General features: G+C 38.5%; 1 protein-coding gene across 1 annotated transcript; it reads right to left on the bottom strand.

Annotated features, from left to right (window-relative positions):
- Positions 1 to 21,379: 21,379 nt before the first annotated feature.
- On the bottom strand, positions 21,380 to 23,743 carry LOC122055067 (zinc finger BED domain-containing protein RICESLEEPER 2-like). Its single transcript, XM_042616465.1, has 5 exons — positions 23,001 to 23,743; positions 22,711 to 22,911; positions 21,642 to 22,612; positions 21,508 to 21,557; positions 21,380 to 21,430 (listed from the first exon to the last, which is right to left on the bottom strand). The coding sequence occupies exons 1-5, from the start codon at positions 23,741 to 23,743 to the stop codon at positions 21,380 to 21,382; spliced, it is 2,016 nt and encodes a 671-aa protein (XP_042472399.1).
- Between the last annotated feature and the right edge of the window lie 981 nt (positions 23,744 to 24,724).

Here is a 24,724-nt window from a genome sequence, read left to right as displayed (position 1 = left end):
TAAAAAATTTATTAAAAATACGTCTTCTGTGTTTTGTTATATTTTATTTTATTTAAAAAGCGCATTTGGTCTCTGGAATATTAAAATAAGATATTTCCATATAAAATGCTATATTTATTTTTGTTCATGTCACGTGTGCGCACGAGACGAGCTCCTCCACCCTTAGTGGAATAAAAAATTATTGTTATTATAGTTCAATCTAATTATGGTGTACTAAAATCTTAAATACTATTTAATTTTATGGAAATCTTCTTCTTCTAGATAAGTAACTGACTCAATGTGAATTGACTAAAAAGTAGATAAATGAATAGATTTTAGGTATTATAGATGAGCTCAATATAATCCAATCTAAAATTTAAGTCAAAGTAAAATGAAATAAATTAATGGCGAGGAATAATAGCTTGAACCAAGGAGAATGTTGAAGCAAGCTAAGTACCCTAGGTTTTGAAATTTGGGTAAAGATTTAAGTTAGATTTATTATTGTATTTGATATGCATTGTGAGTGTACAGGATACAGGTACAACAAGGAAATCCAAGTATGATCTTGGTAAAAGGAGGAAAGTCCAAAGATGAGTCTTGGTGATGTAAGTCCAAGCAGATAGTTTTGACAATGTAAGTCCAAGTGTGACTTGGCAATGGACGAAGTCCCGGAGGTGCGACCTCCTAACAAAGGAAGACCCGACAACAATGGCAAGGTCGATGGAAGCTCCAGAAGGCAAGACGTGAAGGATGGGGAGACATCCGAGGGACGCAAGACTGATGGAGGAGGCTAGAAGGCTAGGTCTATTGGGGCCGAAAATTCCGTTTTGTGTAAATCCCCTGTACAAAATTTTGTACGAGCACAAAACCTTTCCTAGCAACCCACATACTCGATTAGACATGTGCTTGATCAATCAAGCAAGATCTTATTTGATCAAAGCACACCTTGATCGAAGTACAAGATCGCTAGCCTCTTGTGTTGGTATTCAAATCGATATACAAAATCGACACGAAGAAAACAAAACCAATTACGTAGCGAAATTAAAGAATTAGTTGTACCTTTCTGCGTAGCTAAAGACCTCTTGATCTTCTGCTGTATTCCTTTCCTCTTCTTGGACGTCGTGTGGACGACGATCTACCAAGATAAAACACCTGAACCTCTTCTTCCTTTCCAAGCCGCCTACCACCAAAGAATGCAAAGCAAAAGGGGCGCCTTCTTCTTCTTCTTTTCCTCTAAACCACCAGCCACCTAGGTGCTTCTTCTCTTCTTTTTCTTCTCCTCCAAGCCCCGGCCACCAAGGGGAGATGGGGCGTCGACCCTAGAGGAAAGAAAGGGAGGGATTTGGGGCGTCGACCCTAGAGGGAAGAAAGGGAGGGATTTGGGGCGCCGACCCTCGAGGAAAGAAAAGGAGAGGGTTTTGGTTGTGGAGAAAAACTTATCACTTCTTTTTTTGTGGCACAACCTCCTTTCCTTTTATAATCCTTGACGTTAGATAAAAAAGGAGAAAAAATAATAGATTTTTTTAGAATTATGTTGAGAAAAAAAATCTCCTTTTTTTTTTTCTTTTTTCTTTTTTTTTCTTTTATTGTTGCCGACCCCTTGCTTGGGCACCTAGCAAGGCTTGGCTCGCCCTATGTTTGGGCAACAAGCAAGGCTTGGTCGGCCCCTTGCTTGGGCACCAAGCAAGGATGTGGCCAACCCCTTTCTTGGGTAGGAAGCAAAACGAAAACGAGTGAATGCGAGGCTTTATAGAGGCTAGAACAGGGACCGAGAGGAGGAATTGGTTTTGGTCTCCAGATGGACTTGAGCTTCCTGTGTTTGACCCGAACACCGAACTCAAGTTCATCAATAATAACCTATACCACTAAAGGGTCATTATTGAACTACTGCACCAATCCCATATTACAATATGGGCTCCTACTTATCATGAGTGTGTTAATCTCCCTATGTTTAAGATATCGTATGTTCATTAATTAAATGAGTTACTGACAACTTACTTAATTAACATCTGACTCCAAGAGTAGTACCACTCAACTTTATTATCATGTCGGATTAAGTCCACCTGCAAGGTTTACATGATATTCCTTATGAGCTCCTCAAGGGGGCATCATCAACCTAAATAAATAGGACATAGTTTCCCTTTATAATCAACAACACACCATATAATTGGTACTATCTCCCAACTTATCGGGCCTATTGATTTAACGAATAAATCTCACCCATTGATAAGTTAAATAAATAAATACTAAGTATATGTGCTTGTTATTATATCGGGATTAAGAGTACGCACATCCATAATAATAGAGGTTTTGTTCTTTTATATATTCAGTATAAATCGAACAACCTCAAATGATCCTGCTTAATACACACATAGTGTACTAGTGTAATTTTATAGTCAAGACAAACTAATACCAAATTACACTACAACCGTTCCAATGGTTTGTCCCTATCTATCTTGGTTGTGAGCTACTATTTATAATTTATAAGGAATCGATAACATGATCTTTTGTGTGGCACCACACACCATGTTATCTACAATATAAATTAAATGGATAACTGCATTGACATATATATAAATATAAAATGCAGACATTTAATCAAAGTGATTCTCATTTCAAAATATCTCAAAAATAGATAATCATACAAAAGCTAGGCTTATAGTATACATCCCAACAATCTCCCACTTATACTAAAAGACTATGATGCCATATATGCTGTCATACATCTGATTCTCATCCCCTCAACATGCCCATCAAAAGCTCTTGCCGGAAGGGCCTTAGTGAAAGGATCTTCCAAGTTATCTACTGATGCAATCTTGGCGACAACAACTTCTCCTCACTTTACGATATCTCGTATCAGGTGGTACTTGTGCTCAATGTGTTTACTTGCCTTATGGGCTCGTGGTTCCTTCGAGTTTGCTACTGCACTACTATTATCACAATAAATTGTGTTAATTTTGGGCAAACTAGGAATCACATCTAAGTCCATCAAGAAGTTTCTGAGCCATACAGCTTCTTTGGCTGCCTCAGAGGCTGCCACATACTCAGCTTCCATAGTGGAATTTGAAACGCTTTTCTACTTAACGCTCCTCCATGTATGACTCTACCTCCCAAAGTAAACACATACCTTGAGGTTGACTTACTACTGTCCCTATCTGATTGGAAGTCTGAATCCGTGTAACCCACAGGGAGCAAATCATCTGCCTGATAAACCAACATATAATTTCTAGTCCTTCTCAGGTACTTTAATATATGCTTTACGGCAGTCCAATGTCCCGGTCCTGGGTTACTTTGATATTTGCTAACCATGCCTACGGCAAAACAGATATCTGGTCTCATACATAGCATCGCATACATTAGGCTTCTTACAGCGGAAGCATAAGGAACTGCCTTCATCTCCTCTATCTCCTTTGGTGTCTTAGGAGACATTTCTTTAGATAAAGGTACTCTATGCCGAAAAGGTAGAAAACCTTTCTTAGAGTTTTGCATGCTAAAACGAGCTAGGATAGTATCGATGTACGAAGCTTGGGATAAGCATAACATCCTTTTCTTGCCATCCCTTAATACTTTGATCCCAAGAATATGTCCACATTCTCCCAAGTCCTTCATATCAAGCTGCTTGGACAACCATACCCTTATGTCTGACAACATTTTGACATTGTTGCCAATGAGCAGAATGTTATCTACGTATAGTACAAGAAATACCACCACGTTTCCGTCACTTTTCTTATATACACAAGACTCATCTGGACACTGAATGAATCCATAAAGCTGGACTACTTCATCAAACCGGATGTTCCAAGATCTCGAAGCTTACAAACTAGATACTCTTTACCCTTTGCAATGAGCCCCTCTGGTTGCTTCATATAGATGTTTTCTTCAAGACTTCCGTTAAGGAAAGCCATCTTGACATCCATTTGTCAAACCTCATAATCCATATGAGCAACAATAGATAAAAAAATCTGGATAGACTTAAGCATGACTACCGGCAAAAAAGTTTCCTCATAATCGATTCCCTCTTTCTGAGTATACTCCTTCACAACAAGACTTGCTTTAAAGGTTTTCACCTTCCAGTCTGTCCCTTTTTTCCTTTTATAGACTTATTTACATCCAATGGTTTTTACACCATTTGGTGGTTCTACAAGCTCCCAGACTTGATTAGAATATATAGATTCTATTTCAGGGTTCATTGCACAAGATAAAGATGCTGCATCTTTATCTTGGAGCGCTTCATCATATGTCTAGGGATCAGGTTCATGTTCACCAGGGATCAAATCCGAAGACTCTCCCAAAAATAAGAATCTATCATGTTGCCTGACAACCTTCCCACTATGATGAGGCACTACCTGTAATTGTGCATCATTTGTGACACGTGTTGTAGTTTCTTGTGGTATCTCATCTTGTACCATTGGTACTAAATTAGATGTGTCCTCTCTTATTTCCTCAAGAATAATTTTACTCTTGGGCTTGTGGTTCATCACATAGTCCTCTTCTAAGAATCAGACATTGGTGCTAATAATGACCTTCTGATCTTTGATCTTTAGGACTATAAAACAAACCACCTTTCGTTCCTTTAGGATAACCTACAAACAAGCGAACTTCTGTACGTGATTCTAGTTTATCAGCATCTCCCTTCAGCATATGTGCTGGACTACCCCAAATCCGAATGTGTTTGAAACTAGGCTTATGCCCATTCTACAATTTGTGGGAGTAGAGGGTACTGACTTAGAAGGTACCAAGTTCAGAATGTACGCCGCCGTTTCCAGAGCATATCCCCAAAACGAATTTGGTAATTCTGAATAACTTATCATTGATCTAACCATTTCCATAAAAGTCATATTCCTTCATTCCGCCACACCATTCTGTTGGGGTGTACCAGGCGCAGATAATTGGGATTGAATCCCGACCTCTGACAAGTAATTCCTAAACTCTCCTAAGAGGTACTCTCCACCACGATCAGACCGTAGTGTCTTGATACTTTTAACATGACGTTTCTCCACATTAGCCTTATACTTTTTGAACTTATCAAAGCACTTAGACTTGCGGCGCATCAAGTAAATGTACTCATATCTTGAATAGTCATTTATAAAAGAGACAAAATATTCAAAACCACCTCTTGCCTGGATAGTCATAGGTCCACACAAATCAAAATGAACCAATTCCAACACATCTTTGGTTCTATACCCCTGTGCCTTAAAAGGTCTCTTGGTCATTTTTCCTTCCAAGCAAGACTCGCAGGTCGGAAAGTTTTCCACTACCAATGAACCCAAAGGTCCATCGGCTATTAACCTTTAAATCCTACTCAAGTTAATATGACCCAACCTTAGATGCTAAAGATATGTTTGGTTCATTTTTGAAGGTTGCTTTCTCTTATTTAGAATTAAAAGATGTGTTATTAATTTTCATTTGTTGCTGTAGACCGTGATCGTTCGATAGAGGGGGGGGATGAATATCGATTCGAAAACTCGAGTGTAAAAGTACGCAGCGGAAAAGTAAATGAACACAGTTGATTTTACTTCGTTCGAAGCCTGTGACGACTCCTACTCGAAGGCCCGTACTCCGTGAGTTCTTTCGTTGGGCAATCACTATCAATTCGAATATTACAGAGTTAAGTACAAGAATTGACAGATAAAGAAAATACCGACAATAGAATTAAAACAAAACCAGCACTGAGTCGGAGAGCTTTTTGTGGCGTCGCAAGAGCACAGAGCAGCAGATCTTGGATTCTCAGTTCATATGGAAGCTCTACCCTTGCCCCTTCTTTTATATGAAGCTCAAGGAGCCCCGGATCCATTCCAGGCGCCCTGGTGAGACGTGGCAGGTCCAACCAGTGAGCTCCACGTGGCGACGCGCAATCGGGATAAAACTTGCCTCCCGGGCGCCCGGATCCCCTCCGGGCGCCCGGACCACCTTTCTCCAGAACAGGTCCTTCTCCTGCAAGACAAGGTTAGTCCGAGGCAAGTATAATAAATTTCCTGCAAAACAAAGTGTTAGCACAGTTCATGAGTTTGACATGAAAAAGTATGACTTAGATTCCGTCTTTCCGAGACCGGAATCTAGTCACGATCTCGACTTAGATATCCGAAATGGATCTAAGCCGGATCGACGCCTAATGTTCCCTTCCCGGGAACGCGTCCTCACAGTCACTCCCCTCCAGTGACTTACCTCACTTACCTGCCAGACGTTCGGTCAGCCCTTCGACCCGTCTGGACTTCTCGCCAGCTATCCGGTCAGCCCGTTGACCTAGCTGGACTTCTCGCCAAGCGTCTGGTCAGCTCGTCGACCCGCTTGGACTTCGTGCCAGCTATCCGGTCAGCCCGTCGATCTAGCTGGGCTTCGTGCCAGACATCCGGTCAGCCCGTCGACCTGTCTGGACTTCTCCTGCACACTTGATCAAAGTGTCAGACAACGACAAACTAACTTAACCTGATTTGTCATTCATCAAAACCTGGATTAAATCGTTAGTGCTAACCGCACCAACAGTTGCATTGTGAGAGTTATTAGATTAAGAGTATACAAATTGCCAACCAACGTACCAGAACAGATAACCACCCTATTTTTCTTGACAACTTCTTTATCATCAAAAGAAACAGAATATCCATCCATAAATAATTTAGAAACTGAAATAAAGTTCTTTCTAAAACATGGTACGTAAAGATAATTTCTCAAAATCACTGTTTTATTTCTATCAAAAGATAAATAAACATCTCCTACTACAACAGCCGCCACTCTCGTAGCATTGCCCATGTAGATGATGATCTCCCCTTTATGTAGTTGTCGAGTTTCTTGGAACCCCTGCAATGAATTGCAGACATGATCAGTGGCTCCCATATCTACACACCCGGTACTGGTAGATAACACCGCTAAACATGTTTCAACAACTAATGGATAAGATATACCTTTATTGTTCTCCTTTCTACGAGGACAACCCACCTTCCAATGTTTATACTGCTTGCATGTGAAGCACTTGCCCTTCGGCTTCTTCACACCTATTTGCGGTCCAGTCCCTTGAGGTCGAATCACTTTCTTTGCTGAACCAACTTGTTTCTTTTTCTTCTTCCTACCTTTCGGCTTAGAAGCAGAAACATTTTCAGCAATGTGAATTTGAGAACTTTGACGAAATATCCCTTCTGCTGCTTGGAGTTCTGTCAGAAGTTCCGCCAATGAATAAGTCCTTTTGTTCATGTTATAGTTCAGGCGTAACTGCTCAAAACTCTTGGATAGCGTTTAGAGAATGATATCGACCTGGGTTTTCCCATCGATTTCAGTTCTAAGGATTTGTATCTCGTTCAAGTGAGCCATCATTTTGAGGATATGATCCCTCACGGGTGTCCCCTCAGTTATGGTGGTCGTCATCAAGTTTCTCATGGCCTCCTGTCTGGCAACCCGATTTTGGTTTCTGAAGAGCTCTTTGAGATTGTACATCATGTCATAGGCAGTAGGCATGGCCTGATGCTGATGTTGCAGCACATTTGACATAGAAGCCTTAACACCGCACCATCTCATCTGCCTTGACCCATTTCCTATGTCTGTCAATCTCCTCTTCACTAGAATCACTATCAGGCACATTAGGACAGACCTCAAAAAGTATGAACTTGTATCCTTCAGCAGTTAAGACAATGTCCAAGTTTCATTTTCAATCAATATAATTGGGACCAATAAGTTTGTTTTCTTTTAAAATAACAATAAAAGGATTGAAAGCCATTTTAAAATTCTGAGAATTACAAAATAAAATATTTGATCAAAACTTTAGAATTTAAAATGATATTGATTCCTCAAACAATATAATTTAAATTCAACAACACCTCAAAACACCGTGAATTTCATATGCCACGATAGTGTGGATGTATACTAATTCAAATATTTGTATGAGGAGATTTTACCCATTAATTTTATTATCTTGTCAACCTAACTTTATGACAAATAAAATTAATAGTTTGTTTGTCTTCGGTCACACAAATGATAGCAGTGACTCCGATGGGAATGATACTATTAAATGTGCCTAAGTGTATACCATTACTTGATACTTAGTCCATTAATTAGAATTGTGCCCCTTCAGATGGAGAAGATCACACAAACCTAAATAATTTCCTATAATCATCCATAAAGGAAGTTTGATCTAGCAATCCGCAAACAAACTCATCCGATATGGAGGAAGACACTTAAAGCCAACGCGCAAGTTTGTATGCATCACTTACAAACCAATAATGGAGACCATGTAATTTATTTAAATAATTCTTCTCCTACTTAGTTATTTAAAATCGAGGAAGTTTAACATACACACACATCACACATGCACACAAGCACACAAACACAGCATATAAAGGCAATAAATATGAAAATAAATTTCCAACTATTATGGTCTCATCCATCGCTGTCCTCCGTATGCCACCAACCCTAGCCGCCGCCAACCCTAGCCAGGTGGTAGTAGCCTTTTTCACATGTCACTAGGTGCTCCAAATTAATAAAAATAGAGAACTCAACCAAACTAAATAAGAGATGTAGTAACGAGTCTCAAGTCGTATTTTTCCAAGGATAGCTAATTAGTGTGTGTTAATTCTAGAAATGATTCAAATGGAATTCTTACATCATCAAGGTTCCTTTAGCATTTCCTTTCAATTCTCATTTTAACTTCAATACATTTAATTCTCAAAAGTGCATTAAAACAATTTAAAATGGAATCAAAGAAATGTAATTCTCTTCTTAACATGATCCATTTCATCTCAACAAATTATCATCAATTAAGTTCGGTTTCTAATGCACCATTAAATCAAATCATTCAATTTTCATATCTTCAATTATTAATCACAGTAACAAGGAAACTCAAAAGTTCTAGCAAACTTGTAGGTACCGGAGTAACATCCAATTCACAATTACAATCTAATCCAAAAAATTAAACTCGAAATCTCATTCACAATAACATTGAACAGAAATTAACAATCAAATTCACAAGTTAAGCATTCAACAATTACATTCAATCTCAGCAACAATAGATACAATGCAGTGAACAAGATTAGCTAACTAAATAACCAACACTAAACAACTTGTGTTAATCAGAACTTCTAAATTAAAACAGAATAAATTGTTATCACCTTAAGTAGCTGAACATGAGTTTGAAATTGCAGAAATTCAAAAGAAATCAAATAGCAAGCTAAGTAACCAAAACGGAATTGCAAGCTAAGAATCAGATCATAAGATCTGAGCAGATATAAGTAATGTAAAGTAAAGAAAACAAATCAAATGCATTCCACAGCCAAATCCCGAAACAAAACCTCTCTTCTCTACCGTATCATTGATCTGCTTCTGGGAACGCCCTTCGAGCACTCAGCAATGAAGATTTGAACTCACAGCTCATTCAGAAGAAATCCTAAGCTACTGGGAATGCCCTAATTAGCTCGGAATCACTTGAATTCACTAGTCGCCGAAGAACAGAGGATTTCTTTTTAGATTCGCCTGATTCCGGAAACGTAAGGTGAAATCGATGATGGAATGGATTCGGAAGTGATAGGGAACACCCTCTAACACCTCCGTTGGATGATGGCAGCACCAGATCGGGGAACACCTTCAGAACTGTGCTTGGTTGTCGTTCGCTGGAATCATGACCACGAACGGGGAGCACCCTCAATTCATGCTCTATCCTTTGATTGCTAGTCGCTGGATCGTTGTAGGCTCACCGGAGATGGAGAGATTTGATTCTCAGATCTGGAAGTGGAATGGGAGGCTTCGGCGTCGCTGAAGAAGAAGGGTGAACAGTGCTAAAATTGCGAGGATGCCAAGCTCAGGGAACATTGTAGCTTCTCGCGCAATTTAAATCAACCTCACATCTGATCGGACGGTCCAAATTGCTTCAAGTCTTGATCAACAGTGAGAGCTTCTTAGATCTGGATCAAAAGCTTCTGGGTCTTCATCAATGGTTGTGATGTATTTCCTCTTAGCTTGGATGGACTAGATCCTTGACGGATGGTTCAGATCTCTCCAATATTCAATAGACGGTCCAAATCGCTCCAAGGCTTGATCATCTTGTTTAGCCCTAGATTTGATTGTAAATGTGGTCTGATCTGATCGGGTCCATGACTCTTTTGGTGCCTATAAAGAAAATATCAAAATATTAGCATCAAATACCACGATTATAGGCTAATTTGTAATTAAATCTAAGATCAAATGCAATTATGAAATGTGATGTAAATATGAATTCAATCTATGAAAATATCATTAAAAACTCGAATTATGAATCAAGATAATATAGCCAAAATCATGGTTATCAAATCCCTCATACTTAGTCTTGGATATCCCGTTCAAGTCAAGAAAAAAAACCTAAAAATCATCTCCACAATAATCCCCTAGCAGTACCTAGAAGATGGTAAAAGGTAATTAACTAAGGTCATCTAAAGATCACAAACAATCATGAATACAATCCAAACAATAATTAGTAGGTTTGGTAGTTTCAATCCAATTGAAAAATTAAGCAAGTTGCAATCTCATTAGGTATTCACCTATTCTATCTCTCACACTCAAACATGTATAAGTGGAGCTCACTCAATGCAATTCACAACATTTCACTACCATAAGCTTGCTTATTTCCTAATTCTCCACCACTATAAAATATAACATACATGAATCAAAAGGATTTTATCATCAAGAATTTAGATGAAATCAAGAAGACCAATTAAAGTAAATGAAATAGGTAAAAGAAAAGAATTTAATGAAGAAAATGAGAAGATGAGAGTATTGGAGGAATATACTTGATGAGTTGACCAATTTGATGTGAAAAGAGATGAATATCATTTGTCGTTACCAATTCAAAAGATCAAGCTAACCTCTCCTTCAATTTGATGACAATCCAAAATTCTTGATACTCTATTTTCACACTTGATACTCTTTTTATTTGCCACTTTTTTTATTTCTTTACTGTTACACTTCAAAGTTCAGATTCTGGATTCATTGAAGTTACATGCTCTTGTGCTCGTACTTGTTCCCTCAACCTTTTAAAAAGATGTATCCACTTTACACAGGTAGGGAACTAAAACGAGATTAATAACCACTATTAACATCTCCCAATTCTTACATTCATTTTCCTGCACTTCATCAATTCCAGAAACGTACAACAAAAACTTGGCACACTAGAGACTTAGTTTGTAAGGAACTAGGGCGCTAAACAAGTGAAAGCGCAGCGGAAAACATCTAGTTCCTTTCCAAAATATCCATGCGAAAGGAAAGCATATACTAAGTACTAATTTTCTACATGAGAAAGTTATACCTTTGTTGCGTGCCCTTCGCAATCCCGACAGCAACGTTTCTTTAGATGCAGATCTTCGCGCGATCAAGTGGCCGTGCCTCTATGGTATCCACACGAACAAGTCTCATTTGTCTCACAAACTCACAAAGTGGAGAATGAAACAACCAAAGGTTGTGCTAGCAACCCTTCTTGGAAGTTTCGACAAGTGGAAAAGAGGAGGAGGAAGAAGAGCAAGAACACCAAAAATTCATCATGAAAATGAATCCAAAAACTTCCTTTTGTAGATTCATGAAATTGCCTCATGCCTTAATGTCAATTGCCTTGATTGACATTAATATTTGTCTTCATCCAATGAATCTAATACATCCTATGCATGCAATGCATGAGCAATTCAAATTGTTCACTCTTCATCCAGTGCATCCAATGCATGAGTAATTCAAGTTGTACACTCCTCTTTCTTCATGAATTCAAATTCATGAAATCATATAATGAGTCCAACTCATTAATCATCAAATAATTCATGAAATCATATAATGAGTCCAACTCATTAATCATCAATCTAATTGATTCAATGAGTCTAATTTGAATTGGACACAATCCAATAGATGGATTTAATTGAGTCTTACTCAATGAGTCCAATTTGAATTAGACTTAATCCAATGATTCATCATATGAATCCATCTCCATTGACTTGTTCTTTATGTGTGACCCAATAGGTTCTTGTAACATTGGCAATGTATCCAAATCAACATTTAAATACATAAGTAATGAGTGACATCTAACAAGACATTATTGCTACCCAAGTGACAAGAATGTCGAGATCTGACTTAATATTTTCATGGCTATTATCTTGTATGACTTGGTCCCTCTATCCTTGATATCTAGATTGATCAATGAGGCATAGACCGTGTCATCCTCTTATCAATCTTTGTGTTTCTTGATCTCCAAGTAGACACACTCAAACAAATGAGTTCAATATCTCATATTGACTCATTTACGTATGGTCATGCTTTCTTGTGTCCTACTAATCAAGGGGCCCACAGATATCGCTTCCGTCATATGGAAGGGATAGATCCCATCTACATCACTCACATCCCTCCGCATAATTTATTGCATACCCAGTGATCGACTTTATAGTCCACCCTATTACGGGTGACATTTGACGATACCAAAGTATATAACTCCTTATGTAGGGAACCGTAGTGACTTCAGGTCTAAGAACTATTCATACCAATAGTCACATGAGAATATTTATGACACTCATATAACGATCTATGAAATATTCTCATGGCGAGTCATTCAGTATATATTCTCTAATATATACTCATGTGTCAACCTGATATCTTATATCCATGACTTGTGAGATTAAGTCATCCGTTGACCTACATGCTAGTCTCAACACATTAATATTGTCCTTGCATATTAATGTTTGACTAGGAATAGTTAAGAGTAGTGTTCTATGTATATCTACAATATCTCACTATCAATTCAACCAATTGATATGTTGTAGATTAGAACCTCCTACTCTAGGACATTATTATACTTATTTATTCGACACTGAATTGAAGTAATATAATAACCAACTTTGTCTTTATTAATAATGAAATATGATACAAAATGAGCCCTTTACAATCATCTCATAATTGGTACTAGGGCTAATACTAACAAAGTTGATACATTCTTTCACAGCTTGATTTGTTCAATCAATGACCTTGAGTGTAATTGGTTCTTGTTTCTTTCTCTACAGTAAGTAAAGGGTTGCTGAGCTGGTTCATTCCTACAATTCAATGTCAGCACTCAACTTCCAAATTCAATTTCAGAATCCACATCCATTATAGTTGCTTGCTTAAAATCATGTAAAGTTTGAAGAGACTAGAACACCAAATGGTAATGGAAGATCATCAACTTCACTTTGACCTCTTACTAATTAAAAGTTAATAACCAAGACTTGACACAAACAAATCTGGATTCTGGAATTCAGCTACAATCATCAAACATATTCCTAAATTCAGAAATACTGGAATCTGTGGAAGAACTTCACTTGGTCTTTCCACTTATCAGAAACTTGTCACAAAAACTTGGCACGCGGCATGTCAAGGTTGATACATCAAGTATAGTTTTCAAAATCTTTTGCTGCTGATAAAAGGAAGGACTAACTGCAAAGCATAGATATTGTGTGAAATAGCTTGACAATTCTATACTAATCCGGTTAGGTAATTTCAGGAATCAAAGAAGCATGAGATTAAACTCATGAATTCAGATTCATGATTCAATTTAGAAAATCTGCACTCACAATTTTTCAGAGTTTGCCTACTGCAGAAACCAGCTGAAACATTTCAAAAATTCAGAACCCAGTCTTAAATTTCGAAATTATTCTTTTGCACTTGATCTTAATCAAAACTAAATTTCATTTCTGTTCAATGGCAAATCTCATACAATGTAGCACAGCTAGCTGCAAATCTGGATCCTTATAGAAAGTTTTTGACTTTGTATCAACTTTGCCCTGTTTAACCACTACAAATCTCAATATTTCTTCATCTTGCTTCTTAAGATCCCTATCAATGCATACTCAAAGGCTTTACAGGTTTCAGTAACTCTAGCTGGTTACAATTTATTTCCCAAATTGGCACAGAATTGCCATATTATTCTACAGAATCGTAGACATAGAGTCTTTTATATCAGATATCCAACTTGCATCGTTGTATCCTTCGATCACAACAGGATATCTTGTATAGTGCAGTCCATATTCACGAGTATACCTCAAGTACCTCAGTACTCTTGCTATCCCTTTCCAGTGCTCAACGCCGGGATTATTCGTGTATTTACTCAGTTTGCTTACTGCGTAGGTCAAGTTTGGTCGTGTACAACTCATCAAGTATATCAAACTTCCAATCACCTCGATTTTTCGATAGATGTTGACTCGTATCTATCGGCGTTCGTGCCAACGCAATATCACTCTTGGTGAATTTCTCAAGAATTTTGTCCACGTAATGTGACTGATTAAGAACAAGTCATTCTGTTGTTCTAAAATTTTTGATTCCTAGAATCACATCAGCTAGGCCCATGTCTTTCATATCAAATCTTAAGCTCAACATACCTTTTGTGGATTATATTATCTTATCATTACTTTTAATGATAAATATGTCATCTACGTAGAGGCACAAGATGACATAGTCACTCTCTGTGGCTTTCATGTAGATACATTTATCACATTCATTGATCTTGAATCCATATTCCTTCATGGCATTATCAAATTTTTCATGTCATTGCTTTGGTGCTTGTTTCAAGCCATATAATGACTTCACCAATCTATAAACCTTGTTTTCCTGTCCTAGTACAGAAAACCCCTCAGGTTGCTCTATGTAGATCTCCTCTTCTAAATCCCCATTTAGAAAGACAGTTTTTACATCCATTTGATATATTTCGAAATTTCATAGAGCGACGATAGCCAACAGTACTCTAATGGAAGTTATTCTCGACACCAGAGAATACGTGTCAAAGTAATCGAGGCCTCTCGTTGTCGATATCCTTTTATTACCAGTCTGGCCTTATACTTATCAATCATGCCATCTGACTTCATTTTCTTCTTGAAAATCCACTTGCAACCTAATGGTTTACTTCCCGAAGGAAGATCCACAAGTTCCCAAGTGTGATTTTGTAAGATAGATTTTATCTCAGATGCAATTGCCTCTCTCCAGTGAGGTCCATCAGAAGAGCCTACAGCTTCTGAGTAACTTCGGGGCTCACTCTTCAACACGAAAGTGATAAAATCCGATCCATAGGATTTTTCTACCCGAACTCTCTCTTTTGCTCCGTCTAGGCTCAACCTCCATAGGTTCCTCATCATCATTATCTTCTTCTTGGCCTTGTGTTTCATTTGCCCGTTTTGAGGAGCTAGCATCCTCTCGGGTCTTATACGGAAACACATGCTCAAAGAACAAGGCATTTCTCTATTCGATTATCGAGTTCTTGTGTATCTCCGATATGTGTGACTCACACAAAATCTATACGCAGTTTGTTTTGTGCATATCCAATAAATATGCAATCAATAGTCTTTAGTCCTATCTTAATCATTTTCGGATCAAGCACCAACACTTTGGCAAGACACCCTCACATTCATAAATATTTGTAGGACGGTTGTCTTTCATTCCACAACTCATAAGGGCTCTTATCTATTTTCTTCTGGGGCACCTTATTTAAAAGGTAATTCACTGTTAACACAGCTTCCCCCCACATGGGCTCTGGCAATCTAAAGCTCAATAGAAGAGCATTCATCATCTCCTTTAGAGTTCGATTCTTTCGCTCAACAACTCCATTTTGCTGAGGAGTATAAGGAGCCGTTGTTTTGTGTCTGATGCCATGTTCAGCACACAACTCAGCAAACAGTGATACATATTCACCGCCTCGATCATTTTGAACCACCTTAATTTTTCTATTAAGTTGGTTTTCAACCTCAGTCTTATAGAGAGCAAATTTCTCTATAGCTTCATCCTTACTTTTAAGAAGATACGCATAACATTATTTTGTGTTATCATCTATAAAAGTGATAAAGTATTTATTACCACCACGTGTTGGCGTACCTTTTAGGTCGCACACATAAGTGTGGATTAGGTCAAGTGATTCGTTACTTCTTTCAATATGTTGAAAGGATGACCTTGTCATTTTCGCGTCAACACAAATCTCACACTTGTGTTTTGGGTCAAGGTGGAATGTAGGTATGCTTTGCATATTAATTAATCTACGCAAAACATTGTAGTTAACATGTCCTAGTCTACCATGCCACAAATACGAAGACTCAAGTATATAAGTGGAAGAGCTTTCAGTTTTATTTATCTTAGGCCTAATCACCATTACATTAAGTTTAAACAACCCATCAGATACATAGCCCCTTCTTACAAACACTCCATTTTTGGACAATACAACTTTGTCCGACTAAAAAACAATGCAAAAGTCATGCTTGCTTAGCAGTGATCCGGACACTAGATTCTTCCGAATCTCCAGAACATACAGCACATTACTCAGAGTAAAGTCCTTGCCCGAGGTCATCTTCAGCACCACCTTTCCTTGGCTCATTATATCCAAGGTTGCTGAGTTCCCCATGAACAGTTTGTCTCCAGTGACTTCTTCAAAGTTGTGGAACAGCTCCTTGTTACAGCACACATGTCTGGTGGCTCCAGTATCAATCCACCATTGTCGCGGGTTTGAATCGACCAGGTTCAGTTCTGAGACCACTGCGTAGTGGTCGTCCATTTCTGGTCCCTCGTTCAGGTTGGCATCTTGCTTCTTCTTTGACTTTCTGCACTCCGAAGATTTGTGACCCACCTTGTCACAGTTGAAGCACTTCCCAGAGAACTTCTTCTTACTAATGCCTCCTTTGGGTCCCATCTTGGAAGACTTAGGGTTATTCCATTTCGAGCTTTGACCGTGCTCGACCACGTTGGCTTTCACAGTAGCCTGAGAGAACAGTTTTCTCTCTGAACTCTTGTTGTCTTTTTCGATGCGAAGTCAAACAATGAGTTCCTCCACATTCATTTCCTTCCATTTGTGCTTCAGGTAGTTCTTGAAGACCTTCTAGCCGGGAGGCAGCTTTTCAATGATAGCAGCCACCTGGAAGGTTTCACTCAGAACCATCCCTTCTGAGTGGATCTCGTGCAAGATCACCTAAAGCTCTTGGACTTGACTGATCACCGTCTTGGAATCAACCATCTTGTAGTCCAGGAATTGGCTCACGATGAACTTCTTTGCCCCTACATCCTCCGTCTTGTATTTCTTGTCCAGGGACTCCCATAGCTCCTTAGCCGTTTTCTTCATGCTATACACAGCGTACAGTGAGTCGGCAAGGTAGTTGAGGATGTAGTTTCGAAAGAGGAACTCAGAATGAGTCCATGCCTCCACTGTACTGATGGTCTACGCATCATCATCCTCATCACACTTGGGAGGGTCTTTGGTTAAGATCCGAGCCAGGTTGAGCGTGGTCAAGTAGAAGAGCATCTTCTGCTGCCACCTCTTGAAGTTCAGTCCACTGAACTTCTCTGGCTTTCCACCGTGGTTGATTGACACAGTTCCAATCGGGGCGAAGGGGGCATGCATGTGTTGAGTCTGTTGCACCTCAACATTTCGTTCTGTGGCCATTTCAACAGAAGCGAATCTGTTTCAAGATTGTTGGAATACAAATAATCTGTTGCCGAAGATTTTTAGGGGACTTAGTTGAATTTAAAATATTACACAGAATTTAAATTCAACTTACAGTTGAGCTGACCTGAGCAAATGATCTCAGGCTGCTAGCAGGGGCTGATTTTTATCCAAGTGTCAACCTCAGAGTGATTGAGTGAGCAGAGCGCCCGAGCAAATAGGCGGGTCGGACGAGGCTAACAGCCCTAACAAGAGAGGCCGGTCGGACGAGGCAGACAAGCCGAGCAAGAGAGGTCGGTCGGGTCGAGTAGACAAATCGGGCGGACAGAGAGGTCTGCCAGGTCGAGCAGACAGGTCGGACTGTCAGAGAGATCGGTCGAGTGAAGCAGACAGGTCGGGCTGTCAAAATGACTGGCCGACCGGACGAAGATCCCGAGCGGTCAGAGAAGTCTGTCGATCTGACAAAGAGACCAACCGGGCGAGCTGACCGAGGTCTACGAGTCGCAGTTTTCTTGAAACAGATTCACCCACCTCCAGCTGTGCTTCGAGGCTTACAAGGGTCATCTGTTTCCCAGGATACAACGACCGACTGTGAATCCGACCAAGCACTGGTGGTCATGACGAGCTGAATGGTACCCGAATGCTACCACGAGCACTCTGCCGAGCAGGAGATGCACGACAAAGGAGGAGGAAAAAAAATGGACTTCTCTGCTTATGATCGGAGCCTCCTTAGCAGCAAAAGATCTACGTGGCAAAATGAATGTTGGTTGTTCCACTTGGGCAAATTTTACCCCGATCGGGCCGGCATTTGCGTCGCGTGCGCAGGTCGCGTTCGCACACGAGTCAACTTGGTTTAGTGCAATATGAAGCCTGGATTTGCACCCCCTGTACACTCACGCGTGAGACAGAGCCTCTCCCTATGCATTTGTTCACATCCTCAATGTATGTGAATCAATATAAACTAACAAAAATACTTTGAAATTTTCAATGTGGGACTAAAATTCCATTCACAATGGAGTCTCTTTCCTCTTCCATTTCTTCTCCATTCATGTATTTAACAGATACTAGTCGAGGGATGGATCGGTAGATTGATCCTGTAGATTTATAGACCGATAAATTGGATCTGGATCCAATTATTGAGGCGATCGATAGATAGATCTAGACCTATAAAAGAAATACTCGACCAAAGGTTTCGACATCAATTGCTTACGCCTTGTCATTCTCATTCTGCTCTGAAATCTTGATGCAATGTCGTTGTGCTACTTCGACAATGAAGCAACCCTCCAAAATTCTTTTTGTCAATATATTTATTTATTACAAGTTCATCTTTGTGCTTTAAACTCTAATGAATGGTAAATTTGTTATCCTTCTTCAGACGAATCTCTTTCTTTGAAGAATGAGATTAATAGTGGATTGTTCAATCGAAATAATTAACAATTGTTATTCTTAGACTAGCAGCCTGAGGCTATGATTCAAATAAAATTAAAAGTGTTATCTTACTTTTTGTTTACATTTCCGTTGTACACTTTGAAAAAGAGAAAAATGATTTTTAAATGCATAATCAACGTGCTCTATATTCATCCTCTTCTGCATTTCTCTCGATCCTACATATGACAATCCTTCGCTCTCCCCACCAACTGTCAGCAGACGAGGAGCCTATAGCCATGGTTGCGTTCCTCTACATGCCCGAGGTTGCTTTGACACCACCACCACCACCACCACCACTATCGTCTTGTTCTTCACGATGATTAAAAGACGGTTGTACACCTAAGGAGCCTATTATGATAGCTGCCTCAAATGATGCTCTCTTTGATCAATCCGTTTGAAGTTTGGTGTGCTCCCTAAATAATGGGTAAACTTGATTTAGCAACATAAACCTTGGTATGTTTTGACTCAGGAGTTGAAATGCAAGAGGCTAAGGTAAATAACATGGATCTTCTGTGCAGAATTAACGCTTTTGAATGGTTAGCGACTGAGGCAGTTGGTTATCATGGGTAATCCTGTCCGAAAGTCGAAGAGACGGAAAGTTGGAAATGTGATGCTCGTGCTAACCTCCTGTGGACTCCGTGCGGACCTGCAACACAGACTTAGGAATGGCAATGGGTCGGGGCGGGGACGGGTTTATCATCCCCATCCCCGTCCCCGAATTTTATCCCCGCCCCCATCCCCGCCCCATACCCGATTTTTTCTAATCGGGGAATCCCCGAACCCGGCCCCACGGGGATTAAATTCCCATCCCCGCCCCCGCCCCCGCCCCCGATTTTTTTATCGGGGAATCCAATCCCCGCCCCGTCCCCGACCCCATCCCCGATTTTAGAAAAAATTACTATATCAATTTACTTTCATTATATTCTATTCATTCTATTGTATAATCAAAAGAAAATAAATAATACAGCAATGCGATAGATTCTCAAAAAACTACCAATTCACAATAGTAATTTCACAAAAGTATCGATGAAACTGTCTATCGCAAAATACACCACCAATTCACAACAGTAATATCACAAAAGTATTGATGAAACTGTCTAAAACAAGAGTTATTTCCTTGCAAGAATAACGACATCACAACTCGCCCGCGATACTCACAAGTCACAAGTTCTCTTTTGAACTATTGTCTCCATGTTAATCTGAACAGCAATGAGTCAAGAGTGAGTAAATAACCGAGTGCAAAACAAGGAAAATTCAATGAGTAAATAGGAGGAAAATCACAACAAGAAAGGCACAAGTATTTGAAAGCAGTTAGAATAAGAATTAGTTTCACTATGTTTTGATAGTTACAGGAAGAGAATTAAATAGCAAAACTATATCTGCATTTTAAAGCAAATTATATCTGCTAGAATTACTTTAAATTTGTGAATCAGTTTAAAGTATATGCTGCAGTTAAGAAAATTAAAGAATCTAATACAAGTATTAAAAATGCTTGTAGACATGCAGGTAAGAAAATCAAACCGTTAGGTGGTAAGAAGAATCATTAGAAAACACTACCTACATCTGTTGATCAGTCAAAGAAAAAAAAGAAGTTTTCATTTAATGGAAAAAATGGCCCTGGTAACTTTCTAATGAACTTGACATATTTGCTTGTTAACACATCAAATGTTATTCTAGAGGTTTGTTGATTGTTGACTGACAGGTTTAAGAGAAGGAAGCTTCAGCAGAAGGGAGGATGAAGTTGTGGTGTATTCAGATGTTGAACTCTGTTGGTCAGACACCAACAAATGCAGCATTTGGTCCAAGTTTTGTTTAGAACGAGGGATCTGTAATGATTGTGTAGATTAGCTACAACTCTTACTGATAACCTTTCGTTGTAAGCTTTTTACTAATTTTTAATTGTAAGTTTTTGTGAACTGTTTTAGAACTAATGCAGAGCCAGAACTATTGCCTGTGGTTTCGTATACATGCTGTCATAATTTATGCTTTCATCATTACAACAGAAATGCGATAATTATGAATTTATCCCGCAATTGGAGGATGCATGCTATAGCAATATTTGCAGTGTAGCAATACTTCTTGTTCTCACTTTCTTCTTTTAGCATGTATATTTCTAATATAATCACCCATATCCAACGTTGTTAGAGATTAGATGATATTTAAGAATGGTTAACAAATTTCACATAGCAATGTATAACTAAGAGATAAAGTATCATTTCTCCATTTCACTCACTCCCTTTTAACATGCTGATTTCTAACAATATGAATTAAGTACTATGGTTAGTACCTGTACATGAAACCCTATGGGATCGAAAATGAAGGCACTTACTTGGGAACCACTTGGTATTCAAGCAAACTAAAGTATCCTCGCTATGTGGGGGTAAGAGCTTCATTGGAGTCCTTAATATGATCCAGTTTTTGAAATCTATTTCTGCATAAATGTTGACAAGGAATTTGAATGAGATTAAATTTATCATATTATCCAATAAAAGCAAATAACAGAAACTATCACATTGTCCAACAAAAGCAAATAGAAAAAAAGACATATAGATTATAGAGTTACTATCTATGACCATCACATTAAATTTACCATCACATTAAATTCTAACATTCTATGGAGTTACTATCTGTAATTGTGCGTGACGACTCTGGCTCCTACAAAATAATAAGACATATAGAAAAAATATTAATTAAATTTTAAACACTTTAATACAATAATAAAAATAACTTACCTCTATATCAGCATCATTATCAAACTTTTGATCAATTGAAATTGTAGAATCTAATAAGATAAAATGAATAACAAATATTATAATGAAAACCGATAAAGAAATAGAAACAATTTCATTTGAAAACTATTTAATACCTTGAATTTCACTCCATAACCAATCTCGAGCACACATCAAAGCTTCAACAGTTTTAGAATGAAGTCTACTACGATGAGCATTTAAAATTCTCCCACTAGTACTGAATGTTGATTCGGAAGCAACGGTCATCACGGGAATGGCCAACACATCCTTAGCAATATCATGCAAAATGGGATATTTAATCCCATTTGTCTTCCACCAACATAAGATATCAAACTCACTTGTTCTTGGCAAAAGAGACTCTTCTAAATAATAATCCAAGTCCGACTTCTCATGTTCAGTACTATTATTAGAATCCATGAACATCTCAAATTTATCAGCATAAGTACCACACTTAGGAAGTGGAGGCCTTAAAGAAGAAGACGATTGTGAATTTTTCACTTTCTGTGATTGTTTGGATTTCTTCTCATACTCTTCAACCATGTCACACAACTTTTTCTTTAGTTTTTCAATCTCATAAGAAGACATATCACCATAAACAAGAGGATAATAGAATTGAACTGTCTTCATCTTGTACCTTGGATCTAAAATACTCCCAATTGCCAATAAACAATTCATTACATCCCAATATTTTTCAAACTTTACTTTCATATTTGTTGCCATTGTTTTCACCACATTATCATCCGAGAGAAGCCAATCACCAATTGCCAACTTAATATCACAAATAGTAGAGAAGAAAAGATTTATAGTGGGATACTTGGTCCCCGAAAATAACTCTGTGGCATCAAAAAACATCTCCAATTTAGAAGAAATCTCTCTCACTTTTGACCAATCTTCTTGTGTGGGAACTCTTTTATATAAAGTTTCACGTTGTTTCAAACGAGCAAACACAGCTTCATATTCCAATACAGTGTTAAGCATTAAATATGTAGAGTTCCATCGTGTTTTGCAATCAAGTTCTAGTTTCTTTGTGCTTGGAACCTTCAATTGTCGAGCTGTTTCAATAAATTTTTCATCTCTTTTGGTGTTGCTGTCCAAAATGCGACACTATAACGAATTGTTTCAATGCTATCACTAATTAATTCTAGTCCATCCCTCACAACCAAATTCAAAATATGGGCACAACACCGCATGTGAAATAATTTTCCTTCTAAGATAAGTGAACTCGGAGGAAGCTTGTCCAGAATAAGCTCAATCATAGCATCATTAGTTGTGCAATTATCAACGGTTAAAGTAGATAACTTACGATCCAAGTTCCAATCCAAGAGGCAATCAACAAGTGCATTTGCGAGAACCTCAGCAGTATGTGGACACGGCACATATATAAACCTAGTAAAAAAAATATAATGCATTTTAATGATAATAGTAATATTATTAATGGTAAATGCAAGTATAAAGTTCAAGAGAAAAAACTTTACCTGACAAGCCGACTTTGTAATTTCCATGAAACATCAATGAAGTGTGAAGTGATGGCCATGAATCCTCTTTGTTGATTACTTGCCGTCCACATATCAGTTGTCAACGCAATTCGACTAACATTTGAGTCTAATAATTTCATTGTTTTATTTCTTTCATACTCGAATATCTTCATGATGTCAGTCTTGATTGTGTTTCGGGAAACAACTTTAAATATTGGTTGCAATGCATGAGAGTACCTTCTAAAGCCAACATGATCAACCATAGATAACGGGTACTCATGCAATATAATCATATTTGCAAGCTCTGTCCTCGCTTGATCTTGGTTGAAATGGTATGTCCCAAGTTGCATTATCCCATCATTGGATTTTGCTGGCTGCAATAGAGATTGTTGTATGGTCTTCTGTTTCTTGTGCAAGCATATTTTCATGTGGTCAAGTAAATGCTTGGTACCATTCTTAGTATCACCACCTAAGGTTTTCTTACAATCATTGCAGATCGCTTTCCATTTTCCTCCAATTAGTTTTTTCTCGAAATGATCCCATGCAATAGATCTACATTTTCTTTTTGTTCCAACATCTGTACCCGAAATTTCAACATCTAAAGTGTTATTTAGAGTTGCTTCGTTTGCCTCAATTGGAACACTCTCATTTTGTGAATGCGATGCTGTCGATGCAAGAACTTGACTTCCCATAGTTGGAATAGTTTGCATAGCACCCTCAACCTCGTTATCATTATTTTCCATCTGAAATGATATATCATAACATCAAAAAATCATAGTCCACTCATCCACATAATCCCTACATTAACAAGAATTTGTAAAGCAAGCCAAAATAGATAGCATCATAATTCATAAGCATAGATCATCTTAACAGAAGCCAAAAATAGATAGCATCATAATTCATAAGCATCAGATCATCTCAAAAGAAGCCAAAAATAGATCGCATCATAATTCATAAGTATTAGATCATCTCAAAAGAAGCTAAAAATAGATAGCATCATAATTCATAAGCATCAGATCATCTCAAAAGACAGATACCAGCAAAATATCATTTGTATTTGAAAATGAAACAAAATAAGGTAATATTTTTTGAAATAAAATTCATGAATCCAGGAAGAAAAAGAGAAGAGAGAAATTGACACAAACAAAAATTTAAAATATGGCTCACCTCACTGACGATGGGAGCAAGCGTTGATGACATACGAGGATTGTAAGATGTGCAGGCCAACAATATCGACGGGAGACTATAGAGGCACGGGGCAAAGATCAAACTTGGAAGGGAGGCACTGGCAGGGAACGATGACAGGAGACTAGAGAGGCTGGAGGGTTTGCCGCGTTGAAAGGAGTAGCATCGACGGAGATCTATGAAGGGAGATGTTGGTGCAACCTTAGGTCAAGGTTGACCTGGTTGACCCGACTCGAGTTGACTTGACTCGAGTTGTATTTTGATGTTTGACTTGGGAAGATTGTCGGTGCAACCTTAGGTCAAGGTTGACCTAGTTGTGTTGCATGTTGATGTTTGACACTCGTGAGAGAGTTCTATTCTTGATATGGGACAAGAATAGATGTTTGGGAGATTATTGGTGCAACCGTAGGTCAAGGTTGACCTGGTTGACCTGATTCGGGAAAAAGTCCAAGTATGGAGACTTGGCAACGGAAAAGTCCAAGCAGGGAGCTTGGCACTGGAAAAGTCCAAGTATGGAGACTTGGCACTGGAAAAGTCCA

The sequence above is a fragment of the Zingiber officinale genome, chromosome 3B (assembly GCF_018446385.1).
Source record: "Zingiber officinale cultivar Zhangliang chromosome 3B, Zo_v1.1, whole genome shotgun sequence".
NCBI classification, from domain to species: domain Eukaryota; kingdom Viridiplantae; phylum Streptophyta; class Magnoliopsida; order Zingiberales; family Zingiberaceae; genus Zingiber; species Zingiber officinale.
The sequence above is the reverse complement of the archived record's forward strand: the minus strand, read 5'-3'. Positions and strand labels throughout refer to the sequence as shown.

Excerpts from the sequence above, each read along its gene's own strand:
- LOC122055067 (XM_042616465.1), bottom strand. The coding sequence starts at position 23,743 with ATGGAAAATAATGATAACGAGGTTGAGGGTGCTATGCAAACTATTCCA. Across the intron at positions 22,613-22,710 it reads GGAAAATTATTTCACATGCG|CAACACCAAAAGAGATGAAA; the intron begins GTGTTGTGCCCA and ends CATTTTGGACAG. Across the intron at positions 21,431-21,507 it reads ATAATGATGCTGATATAGAG|GAGCCAGAGTCGTCACGCAC; the intron begins GTAAGTTATTTT and ends ATTATTTTGTAG.